A 23,264-nucleotide genomic window follows, 5' to 3' on the forward strand; every position below is an offset into this window, starting at 1 on the left:
AAAATAATTTCTTGCGGCCTAAAGCTCTTACTAATCACGGTAAAATGACAGCATCATTCTGCGCTATTCTGCATCATTCTGAGTGGGCAGCTTGGCAACAGCTACGGAATGCCACCTAAATGCTGTTTCTTGCTTATGCAGTTTGCCAGTCTTTTACTCGGAACCGTCGTCCCTGCTGCTGCCTTCACGCGGCTGACTGCACCATCACCGGTGCAATTGCACGTGGCTGAGATAGAGGAAGCTGCGCAGGTCTGCACTATCGCCCACGTGTGTCATGGGTGCGGGCCATCGATCCGCTCGTCTCTGCCGCTAGACACCGCCCTCAACATTGCCATTCCTGACAAACCAATCAGCAACCCTCCCAGCTCAGCGACATCATCAGGCAGGGGTTTAAAAGCCCCGTGTGCGGTTCCCCTCTTCAGTGGGCAGCTTGGCAACAGCTACGGAATGCCGCCTAAACGCTGTTTCTTGCTTATGCAGGTATGTTACCGCAAAAATGCTCATTGTTTAAAGTCCGACAATCGTTTTTTGCTGTTGCTGTGCTGCCCACAGCCACTTTTTTTTCATGATATATGCTCTGTTATGTTGACGGCCCTCAACCGCCTTCTATTGAGTGGTGATATCGAGCTTAACCCTGGACCCACTACGGGAACCCGGTCGACTAAATCTACTAAAAAGGGTCGCACTTCTTTGGGCCATTCAAGCCGCTCTGCTAATTCGCCGAGGGCTTCTAATACTACTGGAGAGCTGGTGGTTGAGGAAGCATTGTCGAACTCCGATAATCCTGTGCTTGTACAACTTTTGACTGAAATATTGACTAGCAATAAGAACATGGCTCGCGACATTGCAGAGATAAAAAGTTCTGTTGGTATGAGCTTCGAGGCACTTGAATTGCGCATTTTCGCTGTTGAAAAGGCATTGGCCACCCCTGCTTCACGGCCTGAAAATGGTCAATTACATAACGAAATAAGTGCACTGAAGCGTTCAGTCTCTGAGTTGACTGGAAAGAATGAAGACCTAGAAAATCGGTCTAGGCGGAATAACATTATTTTACATGGCTTATTGGAAACTATTGATGAAACTCACAATTCCCTTCTTTCCAAAATATCTGAATTATTTCAACAGAGTCTTGGTATTCAATGTCCTCGCATCAAACGCCTCCATTGTTTGGGAAGAGCTCGTGAAAACCATCCACGCCCGTTAATTTTGAAGATGCTTGATTTTAATGACAAGCTTACTTTGCTGAAGAATGGTTTTAAGCTTACGGATTCCGGACTTAGGCTTTCTGATGACTTTTCACCCAGAGTTCGTGGAATTCGGAAGAAACTATGGGAGGCATCCAGTCAGCATCGCAACAATGGGTCTTCTGTTAAGATTAGGTTTGACCATATTTTCATTGACAACATTCGGTATAACTGGTGCGATTCCACCAACTCTCTTTTAAAAATCTCTAATCGTCGCAACTTTTCTAAGACAGCAGGTCCCGCATCACAGTCAGCAACAGCTTGAACTTCTTCTACAACCCAAAGAGATCTTACCATTATGAACATTAACGCTAGAAGCATAGCTAATAAATTTCCCCTTTTTCTTGCGCTTGTTTTGTCCTACTCACCTGACATTATTGGTATCACCGAAACTTGGTTACATGCGGGTATTCATGACTCGGAGTTTACACCACCAGGTTACGTCACCGTGCGAAATGATCGTCATAATCAAAGAGGTGGTGGTGTTGCATTGCTTTTTCGCTCAGATTTCAAATTTAAAGTCCTCTTCTCTCCGCTAGACATAGAATCAGTCTGCTGTAGACTTTACTACGGTAAGCAATTCTTAAACATATGCATTTTCTAACGTCCCCCTAATAGTTCGTTGGAAACTTGACTACCTGGACCAACTTTTACTGCAAGAGAATTTAGTTTCCTCAAATTTCGTCTTACTGGGTGATTTTAATGCTCCCGGAATCGACTGGACGTCTCTCTCATTTTTTGATCATGGTAGTGCATTAAACAGGAAATATGTTGAATTATCGTTATCTCTTGGCTTAAAGCAGGTCGTTCACAGTCCCACCCATGGTGACGCAGTTCTGGATTTGATTTTTCTCAGCACTGATTTTGCCAAGACGGGTTACAAGTATGAAATAATTGATGGTATCTCGGATCACAACGCTGTTTTTCTATCTGTAAACCGGCCAATCCATAACCAAAGTTTTACGCTGTCCACGTTTCGAGACTTTTCCAGAGCTGATGATGTCGGTATCACAGATGAACTATCCAACAATTTCGACGCATTTTTGGCACTTGGACTATCTAGTGACGTTGATGCGCTCATGGCGTGTTTTGAAAGCATAGTAAAATCATGTATATATCGATTCGTTCCTTTGAAAACTAAGAAAAAAAACAATAACCATGCTGGTAGACTTCCCACTAAACGCTCGGATAATCCTGAGGCATGCGTTTTGTACGCTCAGGTAAAAAATGAACTCCAGAAAAATACCACCTCGGCCAAAAATTTCTTCTATCATGTTCAGTTGCCGAAACTGCTCAAGTCTAACCCCCGTAAATTCTGGTCTTTCATATCTCCTGGCTCTTCTTCTTCCACATCTTTTTAAATCAACAACAGTGTTGTTAACGATCCATTAGAGATTTCAGAAGCATTTAATAGATATTTTCAGTCAGTATTCGCCTCGGATGATTCCAGTCGTTCAACATTTGCAACTAACAATTCATATGCAATTGATGATATCAACATTAGCCTAGAAGGTGTTTTGAATCTCATACTAAACTTAGATACTAAAAAACCAGCCAGCCCTGATGGAATTCCGAATTCCTTTTTAGTACGATTCTCACTATGGACATCTAAATATCTGTTCATTATATGTCAGAAGCCCCTTAATAGTGGCGTTGTGCCTTCTTCCTGGAAAAGAGCTAAAGTACTACCTTTTTATAAATCTGGTGACAGGCAGCTTTTATCTAACTATAGGCCTATTTCTTTAACTGCAACCTCATGTAAAATACTAGAACACATAATCTATAAGCATATAATACCGTTCCTTGAAAATAATAACCTATTGAACAGCTTTCAGCACGGCTTCAGGCGCGCTTTTAGTACTGTGACACAACTTACGGAGTTCACTCATGACCTTTCCCATTACATCGACTTAGGTAATCAGATTGACACCATTTTCATTGACTTTAGCAAAGCTTTTGACACAGTACTACATTCTAAATTGCTTCTGAAACTCCATAATATTCTAAATAACTCTCAGTTAGTGTCCTGGATTTCCAGTTTCCTTTCTTTGCGTTCCCAATTCGTATGCTATGATTCTGCGGATTCGTGTGTAGTCGACGTCACCTCAGGAGTCCCACAGGGATCCGTACTTGGCCCTCTACTATTCTTGTTTATTAACGACCTTCCAGACCATATTACTTAAAAAATACGCCTCTACGCAGATGATTGTGTTATGTACAGCCAAGTTGACTCACTCGCTGATCATAAGCGCCTTAAAGATTCCTTTGTTTCATTTTGTGACTGGTGTGCTACTTGGAAAATGAGCATAAATTTTGATAAAACTGTTGTAATGTCTTTTACTCACAGACACATGCCCGTATGTTATGATTATATATGCAACGGTGCACCACTAACACGAGTTTTTCAATACAAATATTTAGGCGTCATTTTTACACCCACCTTGTCTTGGTCTAAACATATAGATTACATTTGTAGTAAAGCGTTAAAAAAATTTGATTACATCCGCCAGACGTTGTCTCCTGCTCCGAGGCACACTAAATTAGTAGCATATAAAACACTGATTCACCCAATTTCAGAATATGCTTCCTCCGTATGGAACCCATATAAACAATGTGAAATTAATTGTATTGAGTCGGTCCAGAGGAAAGCTATTCGTGTTGTTTAACGTCACTTCGACCGAGACTTTTCACCGTCAGCTGCTCTTACGGAATTAAACCTCCAGTTTCTTTCTAGGCGGCGGCACATAGAATCTGAAGATTTTCTATTCTTATAAGAACTCTCTTTGTCACCTATCAGATCCCTCCCTTTTAATGCCTGCTTGCCCGACTTCAACTAGAGCTTATCATGCCTCTAATATCAGATCACTCCATCCACGCACTAACACTTTCAAATACAGTTTTTTTCCCCGCATGATTGCACAGTGGAATTTGTTACCTGCCGAAGTTCGTTTGTTACCCATTTCTCAATTTTTAAATGCTATTGCTGATGTATAGTTCCTTCACATTTTTATATTTCGTTTGTTACGCATTTCTCAATTTTTAAATGCTATCGCTGATGTATAGTTCCTTCACATCTTTATATTTCTATGTTCTTGTTTCTGCATATCATAATTAGTTTTCCTCGCATGTACACCCACTCCTGCCATAGCCCTAACGGGCTGCAGTATGTATAAATAAAAAATAATGTGGAATTCTCTTCCTTACCCTATCAGAACATCATCATCTCTTACTGCTTTTAAAAAAATACTTAAAGCCCATCTTTTAAATAAATAATTCTGTTATGATTTCTTTATTGCACATACTCTGCACTTTTCTTGTTTCTTTCTTTTCTTTTTTCTTTCCAATTTATCTTTGTAATTATTTTACATGGTAAAAATGCACTGTTACTGTTCATGTTAACTTTCCTTACATATATTCAATGTTCGTGCAAATTTATATTCCTTTATCAAATATTTATGTCATCACAAAACAGATTCATGTATATATAAACTTTCGTTTTTATGTACCCATTTCTTCTGTTGGTTTGGTTGATTCTATACTTCTCTGATAATTTCGTAATTTGTATCCAGTAATCATGTACAGAGGGTCCCAGTACAGTCTTGTGACCCACTTCTGCATATCCTTCTCGTAATCGTACTTTGAAAAATTAATATTTGATTGATTGATTGATTGACTGATTGATTGATTGATTGTATTCAAGTAGTACATCACGTACACAGGTATTTGATATTTTCCTAACCCCAGTGGTTAGGAAAATATCAAATGCTTCAAATCTTCAAAAGATAAGTCATTATGAAAGCAAAAACTTGACCAAACATTAAACAACACAATGTAGGGATTGCAATGATGCAAGCAAGGGGTTTAACATTGGACACACATACCCATAGACAAGGAGGTAGATGCTGTGCTAACAATGGTACGCTCCTTGCAAACAAAGGACTCGGCTTTGGAACGCTCTTCTGCAAGGGCCAACTCCTGCAGTTCCTTCTGAAAAAAACAAGACAGTATTCTCAATGCCTTGCCCCACAATGGTGAAACCAACTGCACTTATCTGACCCATCCACACTACTAATGCTCATGAGTTACGCTCACTGTAATGAGCCTTTGAATAAGAGGTACTTGATCAATTGAGAGATCATGGTTCTAAAGCACAAATTATGCGACAAAATACAAAAGTTGCAACAAATCATGCAGCATGTTTGGCTATTGCCCCAAGCAAAGCTAGCAGAAGCACCAAAAATTCTTCCAATAATGTCTTTATACACCCCAGTTGTAAGTTGTACAGTCTGTGTTACCTTCGTCTTGTCTATCAAACTATAGTACATCATGTTCAATCAAAAAATTATTAGTAAGAAACTCTCGAAGTGTATCAAATCTACTCATAATTGATTTTGGAGACAACTTTCTCAAGAGAACAATTTGTAACAGAAGAGCTAGTAGTTTGGCGAATTGGTACTGACGTGAACCAAGGGGTTGGAGTGGAGAGCCAGAACCAGAGTACTAGCACAGCAGGCTCTGAAAGAGAACGAACCAGCTCCTGCTGTGCTTGCACTGCCCAACTTTTTCTTCCTTCACAGCCAGCATCAAGGCACCGGCTGAGAGCGGTGACCCCCGCACTTGCAGCGTCGGTGAGCGCCACCGTGTCAATTGATATTACTGGTTGCACAATGAAGGGAAGGCAAGCTTGACACAAGCGCAACTGGTATCTTTACTGAAACTTATAATATTCATTTATTAGCATCCCCTTCAGGACAAATAGCTGTTAAATAGCTTGCTTGAGCGAATCAGGTAATCTACATATTTATAAGTCTAGCATGTTGTCTACCTCTCCTTAATCTTTTCTCCGATCCTTAAAACCTCTATATCTACGTTGTATAGTTATCTGTGCCTGTAACAGATCCCATCCTATCAATGTCTTCCTTGTCTTTTCCACCATACTCTAATAGACTTATCTGGACCACTGATTGGTTAATGCTTCCATCCACTTTAAATCCCAGCGCTTGTGGAAGGTAGATGTTTCTAATAGGTCTCACTGAGCGAATATCTTCAAATCACATTAGGATGTGCTGAGTTGTCTCCGAATTAGTGTTGTAGCAAACACAGGCCTTATAATGTTGGGAATATTTGCTTCGGTATGCTTTTGTCCTTGGGCATCCAGCTCAGACCTCAAATAACGAGGCACTGCCCTTTGTGTTATCGTACAGATTTTCCCTTCTAATTTCTTTCTTGCCCTTCTTGTAAATCACCATGGTCCTTTTTGTGTACATTCATTGTATCCAATTAACTTTCTCTGTGTCACTCATTTTCTTTCTGATGACATCTCTCTTTCAGAGAGACGATCGCCCATAACCTCCAGCGAAGCAGATAGCCGAGGGGTGCTGTGCACACAGCCGTGTCACCAGCCATGTGCACAGCACCCCTTTATTTTCAATTCTACACCCTCACAGCTAACACACCTTCGGTCATTTCTGCACCTAGTTGCCTTATGCCCTCCCCTTTAGAAGAACCATGCCTATATATACTGCGCCAAGGAAAGCATATGTTGCCTTAAAAAGACAAGTCCATTTGTCGAAAAGTTGGCTCCTGTTTTTACCTTGTTCTCATTTTGCTCATTATCCTGGAAATGCCACATGGCCTCCATATTCAACAACGCAAATTGTATGTTAGGTTACTTGCGGAGAAACGTAAGCAAATCCCTTTCATTGCTGAAACTTCTATTGTATAAAACATTAGTTCAATCTAAGTTGCTAATACGTTGCTGCTATTTTGGACCCTTACAATGCTACTATGGATAATTACCTTGAAATGGTTCAGAATAATTCCACCCATTTTATTCACTCAAACTTCAATCATACTTCTAGCATATCTTTTATGAAAAGCAACTTGTGTCTACCACCTTTATCACTGTGCAGAAAGGCATTTCATGTATGCCATTTTCACAAAGTATTTCATAATCATATCCTTAGCAGCTAAGTGAGTTCATTCTAGCACCTACTTATCCATTATGTCAAGTAAGCGGCACTTTTTGTCACACAAACAGGTTTTTATATTCATTTATTCCACATCTAACAAACGACTGGAACCACATTCCTGATGACATCGCGTGAATCGAAGATACCTTACTTTTTCGCCAAACCGTGTTTGCTTTTTTTCAACTTAACCACGTCATCACATGCGCTGTATTTGCCCATACACTGTAGCGTCATATTTTCGTATTTTTCTTTTGTCCAGTTCCAATGTTGCTAGGTTAATATAATTTGAATTTCATTGTATTCTTGTTATTTGATTTTTTAATGATTACGTCCACTGCACATGTCGCTTGCATTATAGAAATTTGTCGTAATCGTTGTTATTGTTTTGTGCATGTACACCACTCCCCTCTGTAATGCCTTGGCACTTGAGGGCATGTGAAACAAATAAATAAAAATAAATAAATAAAATTGCTGGTGACATTACCTTGCTTGTCTTTTACTGCATACATCCTCTCTTTTTTGCCAAGTTTCCTTCTCAATGGTTTTATGCTGCAGCCATTTTTTACAGTTTCCCCAATATTTCCGACATAATTGCAAATCTCACTTCTTTTCTTCTTATCAGCTTTAACAGTCCAGCTAATTTTATGTAAAATTCTGCAAGTTAGAAATTTTCATGCTTTGTCGTTTCTTTATTAGCTCCTTTGTTACTTGGGAGAGATTATTTCGGTGCCTTACCTCCCACTTCAATTGCGCCTTCTGAAATGAAGTTATGGTCTCATTCATTATCTGTATGTTACTGCAAGCAGTTACTAGCACCACCTTAGGTGCTGCTTAGGAGGACAACGTTGGTGTATTCAATAAAGCTTGTTCGTTGCGTGCTGCCATACATGCTGGTGGTTCGTTGCGACCGACTGCATGCAGCTGTCGCAAGACATTTCTCTGTTTGGCAGCGCAGCCCCTTCAAGTTAGAAGCCTCAGTTCGCAATGCCAGTGTACGGTTTTGAATGTCGGGGTTGAGGACGAGAGACAAACTCTTGGAACAGATGAAGAGGAGACCAAAAGCTTTATACAATATGTATAGCCTCGTCTACTCTTAGGATGAACAAGGCTCACCGTGGCCGCACTCCGCGGAGCGCCAGTGCGTCCGGCGCGGCAGTGCATCGAAGCGAAGCGGTGCAGGCGCACATGGACCCAGGGGAGGTGCTTCGCGTCGTCTGCTACAGCGCTGGAGCGCACCGCCTCTTGCTTTGCTGCAAAGTACATTTCGCTAGACCTAGGTGACTGAGTGCCCGAGGCGGCATTGCGGGAAGCCGCACTTCACTAAATGGAGCATTTTCCAGGTGGTTCGGTCTACAGCTTGTGAACAGCCTGCTTAATCATTATACATAAACAGAAACAAACTTCTCACCACATACATCACTTAGCATGTTTTTTATAAGTGATGAGGGTAAAAATACAGCCATTTTTTTTTGCGCTCTTTATTAGGCTGGGGGCCATTTTATTTCATTCTCACAGCAGTAGGTGTAGTGCATACCAAGAAACCTATTAGGCGCGCTCTTGGTTGGAGTCATCATGTGATGAGCCTAGCGCGCCGTTTTGCGCATGTCTTGATGGTAGAACAAATGTGCTTAATTGACTTAAGAAAACGACCGAAACCCGGCTATAAATTTCGCAGGAAGTTAGACAGCAATTGTTCAATCTTGCATCGTCACGTTTGCCATGGATTTTACCATTAAGGAGGGCAATACTATTACTTCGACAGCAAGTATGAAATGATATCCGCTGATTCGCACTCTCTTATTGACACGTTAATGTCGCTGGTAGGAGGGCATGGAGCGCTTTATGCGATGTAGGAAAGTGCTCTCCCCGGCATAGCAACTGATTTGGCGGCAATTTTACCCCCTTTTCATCTTTCTACATCCTATAAAAAAACTAAAGTCATTTTTGTTGTCACAGTTTGGGTAAAATCACCGAAGCGGTGCCAGTCCTCTGACGGCTACCTGACTCAAGGAGTCGCATTCTCATTTAGAGGAATCATCGGTCAATTATTTGATTACGTTGATTAGGTGAAGTAAAATATGTGGCACCTACGTTTTTTTGGTTGTTTGTCTTTTTCTCCTTGAAGTCAATGCAAGCCACATGCGAATGCTGTTTCCGCCCAATTCGAATAGGTAATTGGAGTGGAAAATCTATAGTCTACATGTCTGTTTTCTAGCTTAAATTACGTCTCGCCAGGTAATTAAGTCATTATTCGCTTCTATTTCATTTCAGTACTTCCTCGGAATGGGCCATATGCATATTCTCACTAGCATATAATAATTTGTTAACCCTTTCGCTGTCGGACATTTCTGGCCGTGACGCACCCCCAGTGTCGGCTTGGTTTCAGGGAGCGAGCATAACAGGGAATGAACATAGCAATTTATTTTTGATTATGATTGGTATACAAATAACATAGTCAATGCAATATGCACATTTTAATGTTCTGCAGCTGTTATTAGTAAACATCATCATCATCATCAGCCTGACTATAACATCCGTTCAACATCCGAATCTGACGATGCGGAACTCATCTTTTCGTCGCGTTAGACGCTGTCCGAGTCCAAATCCGAGCTCGGCTCGTATTCTGAATCGTAAGAGCCACCGCTCCGATGAACAGACGAAGGTCTCGAGCTGCTCAGCTATCCGAAAGTAAGCGCGCGCAGGGAGGATGCGCTTTCAGTCGCCCGCGCAACGGAGATAAATGGGACGTTGTGTGATCAAGAAGAGGGAGATGGAAAAAAGCTAAAACAAAGTTCAAAGGGCTTTACGTTTACTGCTGCAAGTCGGAAGCGAGGGTGCGGCGAGAGAGCGAAAGCAGCAATCGAGTCACTCTTTTCGGAGAGGCAACGGCGGCGCGTGCGCCTGAACTTGACGCGGCCGTAGCAGACACACCAACAGAAGAAAATAAAAACCTTCAAACCGGCGGAGATGGCAGAACAACCCTTGAACCCATAACCACACACGCGCGACGCATGACCCAGCGAACGCGGAGCCACCGCGCCACTCGGCAAAAAGAGAGGGGGGCGTGGCAGTCGCACCGTACTCTTCAATACGTGTACTAACACAGGCCGGGGCGAAAATACGAACTTGTAGGAAGAGTCAACAGATGGCGTGGCCAAGTCCGGGAGCGCCAGATTGGCGCTCAGGCGCGAAATTTTGAACGCGCGATAGAGAACGTACCGGTACGTCAGTGACACTGTGGGGGGGAAGCGCGATGACGTACCGGTACGTCAGTGACAGCGAAAGGGTTAATTGTGCGGTATACGTCCCGAAGCAACACATGACCTCCGAGTTACGCCATAGAGGTGGGCATCGAATAAATTTGGAGATTAGGAGGAATTGATTTCTTTTTTTTTTTTAGGGGGTAGTTGGGGGTGGGCTGGGCTGAGTGGGTAAAACCCAAATGTGAATACGGCACAGCAACCCTTGCCGCGGACAAGCGATGCTGTTGCCGTCGTGGGGAAGTGGCCGGTCCGTGTGTTGGACGAACGCGACCACGATATTCAAACCGGCGGTCATGAGGCCGGCCCGGTGTCGTCTGCCCACAACATGCCGGTGGTCGGCAAACAGGCTCGCCATTTGTATAAGCTAAGCCCGGCCCAAGCCAGATTGCTGTGGTCGGGCCAGTCTACTTATTAACTGACCATGGGCGCCAGCCCGATCAACCGCCGAGCCCCCACCCCCCCTTTTTTTTTGCTTAGGTCATGCTACCCCATCTTAGCTTAATATGATTATGCGGTGCAGCCAACGACTACTCAACTGAGTGATTGGCCGCTCAGGAGTTAAAAGATTCTGGGATGACTCGCCAAATCGAAAGACACCATAGGTGTTTCCATTTAAACGCCTTTCCGTCGACTTGCATGATGAATTGCACGTTGATCGGTTGCTGGTTGCCATGGCACTTTGGCGATAAAAACGCTGTAACAGTGCAGGATAATTTCATTTCAGCGGTGCCCTTTGGAAACTAGCCATGTCACGGGTACTGGAAAAAGAAAGACGACGCATCATAGATCTATGCCTACAAAACTATTCTCAACGGGTTATATCGGAGATGACAAAAAGGCCACTGAAAACTGTAAATAGAATCGTCCAGGCTTACAAGGATGGAATAATTGCGGATGCTCCCCCTAAAGCTCGGCAAAGAGTGACCATTGTTGCGGCGGCTGCTGCAAAGCCGACCTCCACCGTTCGAGAAATTAAGAACAGCCTCAGGCTGGGTGACGTCTCTGACACGACTATCAAGCGTCTCCTCTACGCCCCAGCCTAATAAAGAGTGCGAAAAAATTACTGCATTTTTACCCTCATCACTTATAAAAAACATGCTAAGTGATTTATGTGATGAGAAGCTTGTTTCTGTTTATGTATACTGATTAAGCAGGCTGTTCACAAGCTGTAGACGGAACCAGCAGGAAAATGCTCCAGTTAGTGAAGTGGGGCTTCCCGCAATGCCACCACGGGCACTCAGTCACCTGGGTCTAGCGAAGTGTACTTTACAGCAAAGCAAAAGGCGGCGCGCTCCAGCGCTGTAGCAGACGACGCGAAGCACCTCCCCTGGGTCCGTGTGCGCCTGCACCGCTTCGCTTCGATGCGCCGCCGCGCCGGACGCACTGGCGCCTTGCAGAGCGTGGCCACGGTGAGCCGTGTTCACCTTAAGAGTGGACGAGGCTGTACATACACTGGAACCCCATTCATACGTTTTTCACCGGACCGAGGAAAAAAACGTAACAGCCGGGAAAACGCAACAGTGAGGAAAGCTCCGAAAATGAATGAAAAAAGTGCAGCTTCAACTATAGACAATTTATTTCCAGAGTGCGCTTAGAACTTAAAGAAGTCTAGAATGGTGGCTTGCCGTTTCTCTCACTCGCTAGAAATCACCACACGTTTCTCAACAGCCTAGAAGGCCGCATTGCTGTCAGCGTCGCTGTGAGGTGCAACGTACCTGCGGAGGAGGTCCATAGCCGCGACGGCTTCTCCAAAGCTAGGATTTGGCAACTCCCCGGCATCATGCGGCTCGTGCTCCTTGTCGTCATCGTGCCACGGCAATGGCAACGGACGAAGGAATATCCGCGGGAAATTTTGTCCTCTTTGGCGTAATCATGCTAACGATTGTTTAGTATTGCTGCGGAGCGCACGCGTCCGAGCAGCCCGGTTGCGCGTAGCGCGGCGTGGTTTTGCGAGAAATGTAAACAAGAGAGGAGAGCTGGCCCGATAGGCGGAGCAATGCCAACTTCCGGCTTCCCTTTAGCTATAGCTTCACAAAGAGTGACGTCAGGGCCTCTCCTGAGTTTCCTTCCTCCGTGAGTCGACCCGTTCAAGAAACCATGCGGGGACCGTAATCACAGTGATCATAGTGAGAGCATTATTCACGAATGGCCACCTAGTGGCGGCCTCTCGAACTGGCGTGCGGCTTCTTGCAGCCAGTTCCATAGCCAAGCCTGGCCAAAACTCGTCAAAAGTCAAAATGGCGGTTGAAGCGCGTTGCCTACTTTAGCCCAGGCGGGTTCGGGTAGCGACGCATCATGCGGGAACATTTTCACAGCTACGACATAACAGCAGGGTTCCTTATACATGGGATCCTATGGAAGCTATGCCGGGACCGGATGAAAACAACGTAGCAGCCGGGAAAACGCAGCAGTGAGGAACGTAACAGCGGGGTTCTGTATATAGCAGGTAACAGCCTACACACCAGAAGAGCCTACACACGATTAGTCTGGAACATTCGATGACTGCTGTATAAAAACCGACGCGCTTGACCCACTGATCAGTTTTTCGACGATCGCCGATCGTGTTCGCCGCTATCGTTGTGCTATAAGTGTAGCATGTTTTGTGGGCACAGGTTCGCCCAATAAAAGTTAGTTTTGTCGTTCCCAGTATTGCTGCTGTGTTATTCAACGTCACCACCACGTGACATCTGGTGGAGGTGCTTCACAACCGTGTACCGGACGCCCCCGACAAGCCGTAATTCAAGCCCGGACCGCAAAGACAACACCAGCGCCGTCCCGGAACATCGAGCAAGCCGCCGTCTTCAACAGCTGCCCCCGGAGCACGGACTTCTACCTGAGAAGACCAAGAAGATTGTGACCAAGGCAACCCCAATGGCAGCCCCAGTGTCCCCCATCGTGCTGCGGCAGCCCAGGGAACCACCGACGTTCCGCGGTTCTACATTTGAGGACCCGGAAAGCTGGCTGGAAACATATGAAGGAGTCGCTAAGTTGAACAGCTGGGCAAGCGACGACAAGCTGCGACACGTTTATTTCGCATTGGAGGACGCTGCCAGGACGTGGTTCGAGAATCGAGAAGCCACCTTGACGATGTGGGACCTGTTCCGAAGCGGCTTTCTGCAAACATTTACAAGCGTCGTATGAAAAGAGCGAGCCCAAGCTCTACTGGAGACCAGAGCTCAGCTGCCGAATGAGACGATCGCGATCTTCACTGAGGAAATGAACCGTCGAACAGACGGTTCATTTCCTCAGTGCCGCCTGCTGATGCGTGGCGTAAATGATACGAAGCCCACCGACGACCGTAGAAGAGTTCCTTGAAGAGGCCACCAGCATTGAGAAGACACTCGAAATGCGGAACCGGCAATTCAACCGCCGCACGAGCTCGACAAACTACGCCGGAGTTTAGTCACTGGCCACCGACGACCTGCGCGAGACCATCAGGGCAGTCGTACGAGAGGAGCTTCAAAGTATCTTCCCTTCATCGCAACCTCAAGTGGCCACAGTCGCCGAAACTGTCAAAGTTCAGCGATCGCTTGGAATTCCCGAGTTACAACCACAATCATCGCAGCCCCAGCCAGAAGCGATGACCTACGCCGCCGTCGCCCGCTGTCAAGGTCCCCCTCCACGACCGCGCCAGGGCCCGCAACGCCGCAATTCCGTCGACCACCGCCGCCAGCACGCCCACCCGTCGCCCAGCGCAGCTACCCGAGGAAGACAGACATATGGCGAGCCCCCGACCACCGCCCGCTCTGCTATCACTGCGGAGAAGCCGGCCATGTGTATCGCCGATGCCCATACCGCGACTTGGGACTGAGAGGGTTCGCCGTCAACGCGCCGCGTCCACAGCTTGGAGAGCGCCCACGTGACATCGCCGACTACCTCGCTGCTACTCAATGGAGCCCTCGACAACCTTCCCGTTCGCCGTCACCAGGCCGCTACCTGTCGCCGACCATACACCGGCCCAGCCCATATCCGGAAAACTAAAAGCAGCAATTGATGGAGGTGCGGTTGCTGTTCGTCGAACTGACGAAGATCCTCCGCCGCCGATGAAGACGACGAAGAAACCATCTCGACGACCTAATGACGACACGCCGCTGTCCCGAAGAAGTTAGGAAGTCCAGACTACACCGACGAAAGACGACTTGATGACGCGATGTTCCAGCTTCAGTTCAACACGACGCAGCCGTGATCCGACGCCAAGACCCAACTGCAACGCCAGACAAAGAACCACCGACCTCGAGGTGCGTCTCGACGGCCACGCAATCACTGCCTCAGTCGACACAGGGGCCGATTACTCCGTAATGAGTGGACACATCGCCGCCCAGTTTAAGAAGGTTAAGACTGCATGGGAGGGTCCCCAAATTCGAACCGCTGGAGGACACCTCATTATGCCGACTGGAATCTGCATGTCAAGAATTACCGCTCATGACCGGACTTACCCTGCCACCTTCGTTATCCTCTAACAGTGTTCGCGAGACGTCATTCTCGGCATGAACTTCCTGAACCAACACGGCGCAATCATCGACCTGAAGTCAAAGTTCATAACGCTGTCGGAAGATCGAGCGATACCGCCGGAGAGCTCTAGTAGTCAGCATGCCTTAAGTGTGGTTGAAAGTCAAGTCAGCATCCCGCCTCGCTCCAGCATTGTCATTTCCGTAGGCACCAAAACGCCTGCCGACGTAGAAGGCGTCATTGAGGGTGACCAACGTCTACTGCTAGACCGTGAAATTTGCGTCGCAAGAGGGATTGCTCGACTGCATGGAGGGAAAACTGAAGTGTTGCTGACAAACTTCAGCCAGGAGTTCAAGTACATCAACAAGGGCACGACGATCGCGTACATCAAGGAAATTCTGGAAACCAGTAATGCATTTGTCCTCTCAGATTCCGCTGCATCTACCCCGACAACCATGGTTCCTGAACCAGACTACGACATTAATCCAAGTCTCCCCGTGATTAAGCAACAGCAGCTCGGAAGTCTGTTCCAATGATACAAAGGCTGCTTTTCGACGTCATCGAGGATTCGACAAACACCAGTCGCCAAGCACCGCATAATAACCGAGGAGTGCGTTCGACCACTCCGCCAGAGCCCTTATAGAGTTTCGCTGCGAGAACGTGAAGCTATAAGACAAGTCGACGAAATGCTGCGCGACGACATCATCCAGCCGTCGAAAAGCCCGTGGGCATTCCCTGTTGTCTTGGTGATGAAAAAGGACGGCACCTTAAGTTTCTGCGTCGATTATCGTCGACTGAAGAAAATCACAAAGAAGGATGTATACCCCCTACCACGGATAGACGACGCATTAGATTGGCTCTGCAACGCAAAATACTTCTCGTCGATGGATCTCAAGTCTGGCTACTGGCAAATAGAAGCCGACGAGAGAGATCGCGAAAAGACCGCCTTCATCACGCCAGACGCCCTGTACGAGTTCAAGGTCATGCCATTCGGACTCTGCTCGGCGCCTGCAACATTCCAGCGCGTCATGGACACGGTGTTAGCAGGATTGAAGTGGCAGACCTGTCTTGTTTACTTGGACGACGTCGTCGTCTTCGCCGAAAATTTCGACGATCACCTTAGGCGGCTTGCGACAGTACTAGAGGCCATCAAGTCATCAGGACTCACTCTGAAGCCAGAAAAGTGTCGCTTCGCTTACTATGAGCTTCTGTTCCTAGGCCACGTCATAAGCAAGTCTGGAGTTCGCCCCGAGCCGCAGAAGACAGCTGCCATCGCAAAGTTCCCGCAGCCCATCGACAAGAAGGCAGTGCGTAGATTTCTTGGCATGTGTGCCTACTACAGGCGATTTGTCAAAGACTTTTTACGTATCGCTGAGCCGCTGACACAGCTAACTAAATGTGACGTCGAGTTCAAGTCGGAAACGCCGCAGGCCGACGCATTTCAAGAACTCAAACGTCGCATGCAGTCGCCGCCCATACTTGCGCACTTCGACGAGCACGCCGATACCGAAATCCACCCTGACGCCAGTAGCCTAGGCCTCGGTGCCGTGCTAGTCCAGAGAAAAGATGGTCATGAACACATGATAGCTTACGCTAGCCGGTCGTTGTCAAAAGCGGAAGGCAATTATTCTACAACCGAAAAGGAATGCCTCGCCATCGTTTGGGCTACAGCGAAATTTCGCCCGTACCTATATGGCAGGCCATTCAAAGTCGTCAGCGACCATCACGCTTTGTGTTGGCTAGCGAACTTAAAGGATCCTTCAGGACGGCTGGCGTGGTGGAGCCTAAGACTGCAAGAATATGATATCACTGTAACCTATAAGTTCGGACGAAAACACTCTGATGCCGATTGCCTATCACGCGCCCCCATTGACTCGCCGCCGCAAGATGACGAAGATGACGACGCCTTCCTTGGCATTTTAAGCGCAGAAGACTTCGCTGAACAGCAGCGAGCAGACCCGGAATTGAAAAACCTCATCGAGTATTTGGAAGGGCACACCGACGTTGTTCCTAGGACATTTAAGCGAGGACTATCTTCGTTCTCGCTTCAAAACAACCTACTCGTAAAGAAGAACTTCTCACCAGTGCGCGCCAACTACCTTCTTGTTGTCCCGTCAGGACTGCGTCCAGAAGTATTGCACGCCCTACATGACGATCCGACCGCTAGACACCTCGGATTTTCCCGGACACTATCGAGGATACAGGAAAGGTGTTATTGGCCCCGCCTGACCGCCGACGTCGGCCGTTATGTCAGAACATGCCGAGACTGTAAGCGATGCAAGACACCACCGACAAGACCAGCCGGACTACTACAGCCAATCGAGCCTCCTTGCCGACCATTCCAGCAGATCGGGATGGACTTGTTTGGACCCTTTCCGACGTCAACAACCGGAAATAAGTGGATCGTCGTAGCGACGGACTACCTCACCCGCTTCGCTGAAACTAAAGCACTGCCGAAAGGTAGCGCCGCCGAAGTGGCCAAATTCTTTGTCGAAAACATCCTGCTGCAACATGGCGCCCCAGAAGTCCTCATCACCAACAGAGCAACGGCCTTTACAGCGGAGCTCACCTAGGCCATTCTGCAATACAGTCAAACAAGGCACAGGAGGACAACTGCCTACCACCCACAGACGAATGGTCTTACGGAGCGGCTGAATAAGACCCTCGCCTACATGCTAGCAATGTACGTCGACGTCGAACAGAAGACCTGGCATGCCGTACGTAACATTCGCTTACAACACGGCGGTGCAAGAAACAACACAGATCACGCCGTTCAAGTTGGTTTACGGCAGGAACCCGACGACGACGCTCGACGCCATGCTGCCGCACGTAACTGACGAAGAGAATCTTGACGTCGCTACCTATCTCCAGCGCGCAGACGAAGCCCGACAGCTCGCCTGCCTACGGATCAAAAACCAGCAGTGTACCGACAGCCGACACTACAACCTCCGACGACGCTTGGTCGAGTACCAGCCCGGCGACCGTGTTTGGGTATGGACCCCGATACGCCGACGAGGACTGAGTGAGAAACTATTGCGACGCTATTTCGGACCCTACAAGGTCATCCGATGTATTGGCACAGTGGACTACGAGGTCGGGCCAGACGGCATTTCGCAATCACAGCGGGGTCGCGCACGACCTGAAGTGGTCCACGTGGTGCGTCTTAAACCATTTTACGGACGCTAACGAACTTTCCTTATCTTGTTTTTTTTCTTTGCTACGAGTGCTTATTTATTACTTTCGTTTCTTTGCAGCATCGGGTCGATGCTTTTTAAGAGGGGGGTATTGACACGTGTACTTGTCTTTATCGGGCGACACGTTTTGCCGCCTAACAAATGTTATCGCACAGCACGGGACGCGCCTGCATGTATCCGAAGTTTCTGGAAAGTTAGCGATGCTTCTATCCGCTGTCTGTTGTCGCCGAACCTTTAGTTATCTGATTTCATCGCTTGACACGAATGGTGTAGAACTTTGTAGAAGGCATGCGGGGTCCCAACAATTAGTCTGGAACATTCGATGACTGCTGTATAAAAACCGACGCACTTGACCCGCTGAACAGTTTTTCGACAATCGCCGAGCGTGTTCGCCGCTATCGTTGTGCTATAAGTGTAGCCTGTTTTGTGGGCACAGGTTCACCCAATAAAATTTAGTTTTGTCGTTCACAATATTGCTGCTGTGTTATTCAACGTCACCACCACGTGACACGTGTGTAAGCTCTATGAATGTGAAAAGAAGCTTCATTTTCAAAGATGTTTGACATTTCCACATGAGAAAACAAAGCATGAAGACATCAGCGAGGATCCTGCAGTGTTTAATTTTTCTGTGACAGTCAGCGACAACGACATCGCACGCTTCCAGTCTGACATGGATGCCATCGTTTACATTGCGGGGCATGTTGCTCACACTGCTTTGAAGAAGGTTTCATGTTCTGCTTGTTTCAGCAGATTAGATTCAAGTGGAAAACACTGCCATGACAGCTAACCTGTGGAGAGGAAGGCTGAAATTTCCACAGCCTTGCACCATGAACAAGGTATTGGTGACAAAGTTGCAGAGAAGATTAGTTGCCTTGGGAGAACATACGAAAGACGTTCTCTCCTGCAGTAACCAATGTGACATTGTTACTTTGCAGGCATTTTTTTTGCTGGAAGACCAGACCAACATCGAGACTTACAAAAATTGCCATTCAACATAGTCTCTTGCACTTGGTAATTCATGTGGCAACCAATGTTGTCTTGACCAACTTCTTCGGACTAAGAAATGATGGCACCCAGGACAATACACAACAGGTCACAGCACGGAAGGCAGCAACGCCGAAGAAAAATTAAAGTCCTAACGCAATAAAAATGTTACTACAGTGCCTAATTGCTTGTGTCCTTTGGTTACTTAATAAAGGGGTTAAACTAGCTACAGAATGCTTCACTTGTGCTCAAAAAGGCTTCTCAAAGACATGGCACAGCATTTCGAACCCATTACAGGTTTGGAGAACAACAGTAGAAATGAGCACGATGCTCTGAAATAGCGGAACACCGTCTCTTCACGGACCCTCGGAGTGACTTCATGCAGCCACTGGAAAGGCCATAGTTTATATAGGGGGTGTTGGCGGAGCACAATGGTGGGCTACGTGAACGCAAAGCAGCTGGCACTATTTTGTGACACGCTGGACCAACTTGCGATTTTCTCCAAGCTTTCGCAATTGGTCTGCGGGCGTGACAAGCCATGCGGTAATGGCAAGAGATACAAGCACGTGTAGGCCAACTTTTCGCACCGTCTTAGCATTGTTCATTTAAGGGGAACTTAGCAACACAAATGTCACAATTATTCTGTGTGAAAAACGCTGTCCACAGTGCAAAATTTCTATTGTTATGACCGATGTGCAGTGAATAACATAGCATTCTATATGGATTTTTTTCTCATAGCCCTATTGCATAAGTTAATTATCTTTAGTCAACTCATTGTTATAACTGATATATTGTTATATGTAGTATTCTTATAAGTGGACTGCACTGCAATCGAATAAACATTGACATCTCAAGGTGCTCTGCACACTTTGTGGCGGCCTCGTAGATGGTGCAGCATGTTCAGTGGGAAGTGTGAGAACCTGTATGCATATACGTCTCATAAATAATCTCCGTGGCTGAAATATGGTATGTCACTGCATTGCTTCAATGCCAATTGCATTAGCGTTGACATTCATTGCGAGATGGGTCTTGCGAGAATTTTTATCGTACAGTTTGGATGATGTCAAATGGAGTGATTTTACCTCATTTATTTTCAGAGTTTCTTGCTGTTTACTGCATTGGTTTTTGTACCAAGTGATGGTTAGTCTTTTCTCTGCGTCTTTTTCAGGCTGCTTTTACAATACCAGAAAATTGCCTCAAGGCATCTCACATCTTTACTGCACAGCTCACAATGACACGACACCTTCGGCAGGACCAGCTACAAGGAAGCCAGTAGCACAGACTGGTAGCAGACCTCCTGAGTAGCCATCGTCGGTGGCAATCCTCGAGATAATTGGGCAGCAGAAGCTTGATGTGGGCGAGTTGGTTGAGCATACTTGATGAAAAAAGAGAGCGCTACGAAGACGAGGACGAAAGAACAACATGTACGACAGACAAGGCGCTGTCGTACATGTTGTTCTTTCGTCCTCGTCTTTGTAGCGCTCTCTTTTTTCATCAAGATAATTGGGCCACAATGTGTCCGAGCCTTAGCCCACTTTTCCTCTTAATGCAACTATTATTCCATTAGAGATGACCAAACAGATTGCCCAAGATAATGAGTTAAATGAAGCTTCCCAAGTATCAGAGATAAGCAAAGGCTTGGTGGCCTCCTCAATAGCTGAGCACATAATTCAACTCACGGCGTCTCTCTTCTGTTGAGCTTCGTACTCCTTGAGGAGGCGTGCATTCTCCGCCTTGTGCCGGATTATGTACTCCAGGATGCACTCCTTGTCATAGAGGTAGCCATCGGGCCTGCACCACAATAGAAAACTTGGTGGGACTCGGCACATTCTGGTTTGTCCTGCGCTGCAGCCCACATCCAAACATACAATGTGCAGTTTTCCCTGGAGTGACACCACGTGTTCTCGTTGCTCTAATAGTAAACAACAAAGTGGGATTGCCATGGTCTTCATGCACATTAAAAATTAAATTATGGGGTTTTACGTGCCAAAACCCCTTTCTGATTATGAGGCACTCCGTAGTGGAGGACTCCGGAAATTTTGACCACCTGGGGTTCTTTAATGTGCACCTAAATCTAAGTAGACGGGTGTTTTCGCATTTTGTCCCCATCAAAATGCGGCCGCCGTGGCCGGGATTCGATTCAGGCACATTCTTTAGATGCGATGAATAATAATATTGAATTGGTCAACACGAGCTAGGAGAGTATTCGCACAAAGCCATGCCTAGAAGTAACCAACAATTTACCTTTTCAGTTTTTCCTTTAGTTACAATTATTACGTTTATTTAACTGTAAGTAAGGACAAGTAAAATTCTTATGCTTTCCTCATAAAGGTGAGTACAAATGGATTTAAATGTTTGTGCAATAACAGCTTGAGATTACAAAGCGTCTGCCTCTCCTTTCTCCTATGCCATACCGTGCCATTAACATGGCATAACTAGTCTAGTTTTATTTGCACAAAGTAGACCATAGTTTCAGCATGGGGCTCATCTGCTACCACACACACACATCTTTGTTAAGGTCAATGACCAGAAGGCATTAATTAGATTGATTGGCAGGCAGTGATAACACCATACAGCATGCTCCAGACATAATTGTGACGTAAATATTTGGAAAAAGTTATAAAATCAGCCTCTAAGTAAGAGGTGTTAGCCTCTAACTTAGGGGCCCTCTATTTATACATTCCAGAGTGATTCCTACGTACATTCAAGAATGTACAATGCTATTCACATCATGCCCTGATTAGACTAGACTCTTCGTTACACAGTCAACGACAACATTCAACAACTTTTGGACACAACAGGCGTGTTTTGCGCCAAGCGATAACTGTGATAATCGGGTGATAAATAGTCACCAGCACAAAGTAAAACAATGTATGTGTGACAATATAAATGCCTCAATTTAGGCAAAGCACTATATCATTGAACCAGTTTTGCCATATTTGCTCCTATTTTTGCTCCCATATTTGCTCCTCAGGCTAATGAGCCAAGAAATTATCAATGTACTGTATTTTTTTACTTTATTTGGGCCATCCAAAAAATAATGGAACACATCCTAAAAATATATTTCTTATAGCTTATTTGTTACACTCTTGGACATATATGTCCCTATGTACCTATACCTGCCAACCTGTGAACATTAACATTTGTAATGACCAGCAAGCATTTTCTAGAAATTTGCTCTGAGCATGCACCTTTTGTGGGATACATACAAACTTTACTTCACAGAAAGCTAGGAACAGCAGAGGCTGAAAAGAAATGAATTGTATTTAGGTATTTTCTCAGACTTTGCTGTTGCGAATTTCACCCCCTTCTTATGCCTAGTTATAGCACTCTTTGGCCAAATATGCCCTTGCACCATTAAAACCCATCAGTGATCATCACCACCTTCAGGAACGTGTCTGAATAAACTTTGTCAAAGCATTACCTTCGAGATGCTGCCCGATCTCGGAGGCCATAAGATCGGCACAGGTATTATCACAATTTGTTTCTTTGTATGAACATTATGCAATCTGAGCGACCCCCATCATTCAATATCTTTAAAACTTTTTTGCGAACAGAATGTATGTTTTGTAAAATGGGACAACACATTTGTAAAATAGTAGAACAAGCTCAAATTCATGCACTTTACGAAAAATTCAGGAGAGTTGGCAGGTATGTAAGGGTAATTAACATTTACGTGGGCTTCCGAGCTGCTTCCTCCATGAAAGAATTTCTTGTGACAAAGAAGCACAAGTGAACATTGTAAATGTTGCAGCAGGTAAACCTGCTGTCTTCAAGCTTTGAGTTGGCACAATATGTTGGCACCTCTTTCGAGCAGGAGCTTATTGCCTTGTTACCTTCGAGTTGGCAGGAAGCGATAGCTCATCACGAGGCTGACACCCTTGGAAGACCTTCATTTCGTCTGCCAACGTTATGAAGATGCTCCCTTTTTGCTCGGCATACCGAGTGCTTTCTTTTACAAACATTTTTACGAAGCTCTCGAACTTCATAACAGAAAATATTTCTAGTGTTATCCTAACTTCCGGTTGTTTTCACAGGGGAATGATCTTTATTTCCTTGTGCTGCACGCCGGAAACCGCTGTGGATCGCTCAGTCCTCTACGTCTCCTTTCATCTGATGACCCTTTAACTGCACGCATTGCTTTTGGGAACAAAAATT

The 23,264-nt window shown here is 45.8% G+C and overlaps 1 protein-coding gene across 1 annotated transcript in view; it reads right to left on the bottom strand.

The window, feature by feature from the left end:
• Positions 1-23,264, bottom strand: part of LOC126538469 (nitric oxide synthase-interacting protein) — a 129,405-nt gene that overhangs the window by 90,931 nt on the left and 15,210 nt on the right. The window contains exons 2-3 of the mRNA XM_050185313.3: positions 20,786-20,897; positions 5,126-5,231 (exon numbers count right to left, since the gene is read on the bottom strand). Of these exons, the coding sequence (XP_050041270.1) occupies positions 5,126-5,231; positions 20,786-20,897 (218 nt within the window). The remainder of the gene's footprint in view (positions 1-5,125; positions 5,232-20,785; positions 20,898-23,264) is intronic.

Source organism: Dermacentor andersoni, chromosome 4, assembly GCF_023375885.2.
Source record: "Dermacentor andersoni chromosome 4, qqDerAnde1_hic_scaffold, whole genome shotgun sequence".
Taxonomy (NCBI): domain Eukaryota; kingdom Metazoa; phylum Arthropoda; class Arachnida; order Ixodida; family Ixodidae; genus Dermacentor; species Dermacentor andersoni.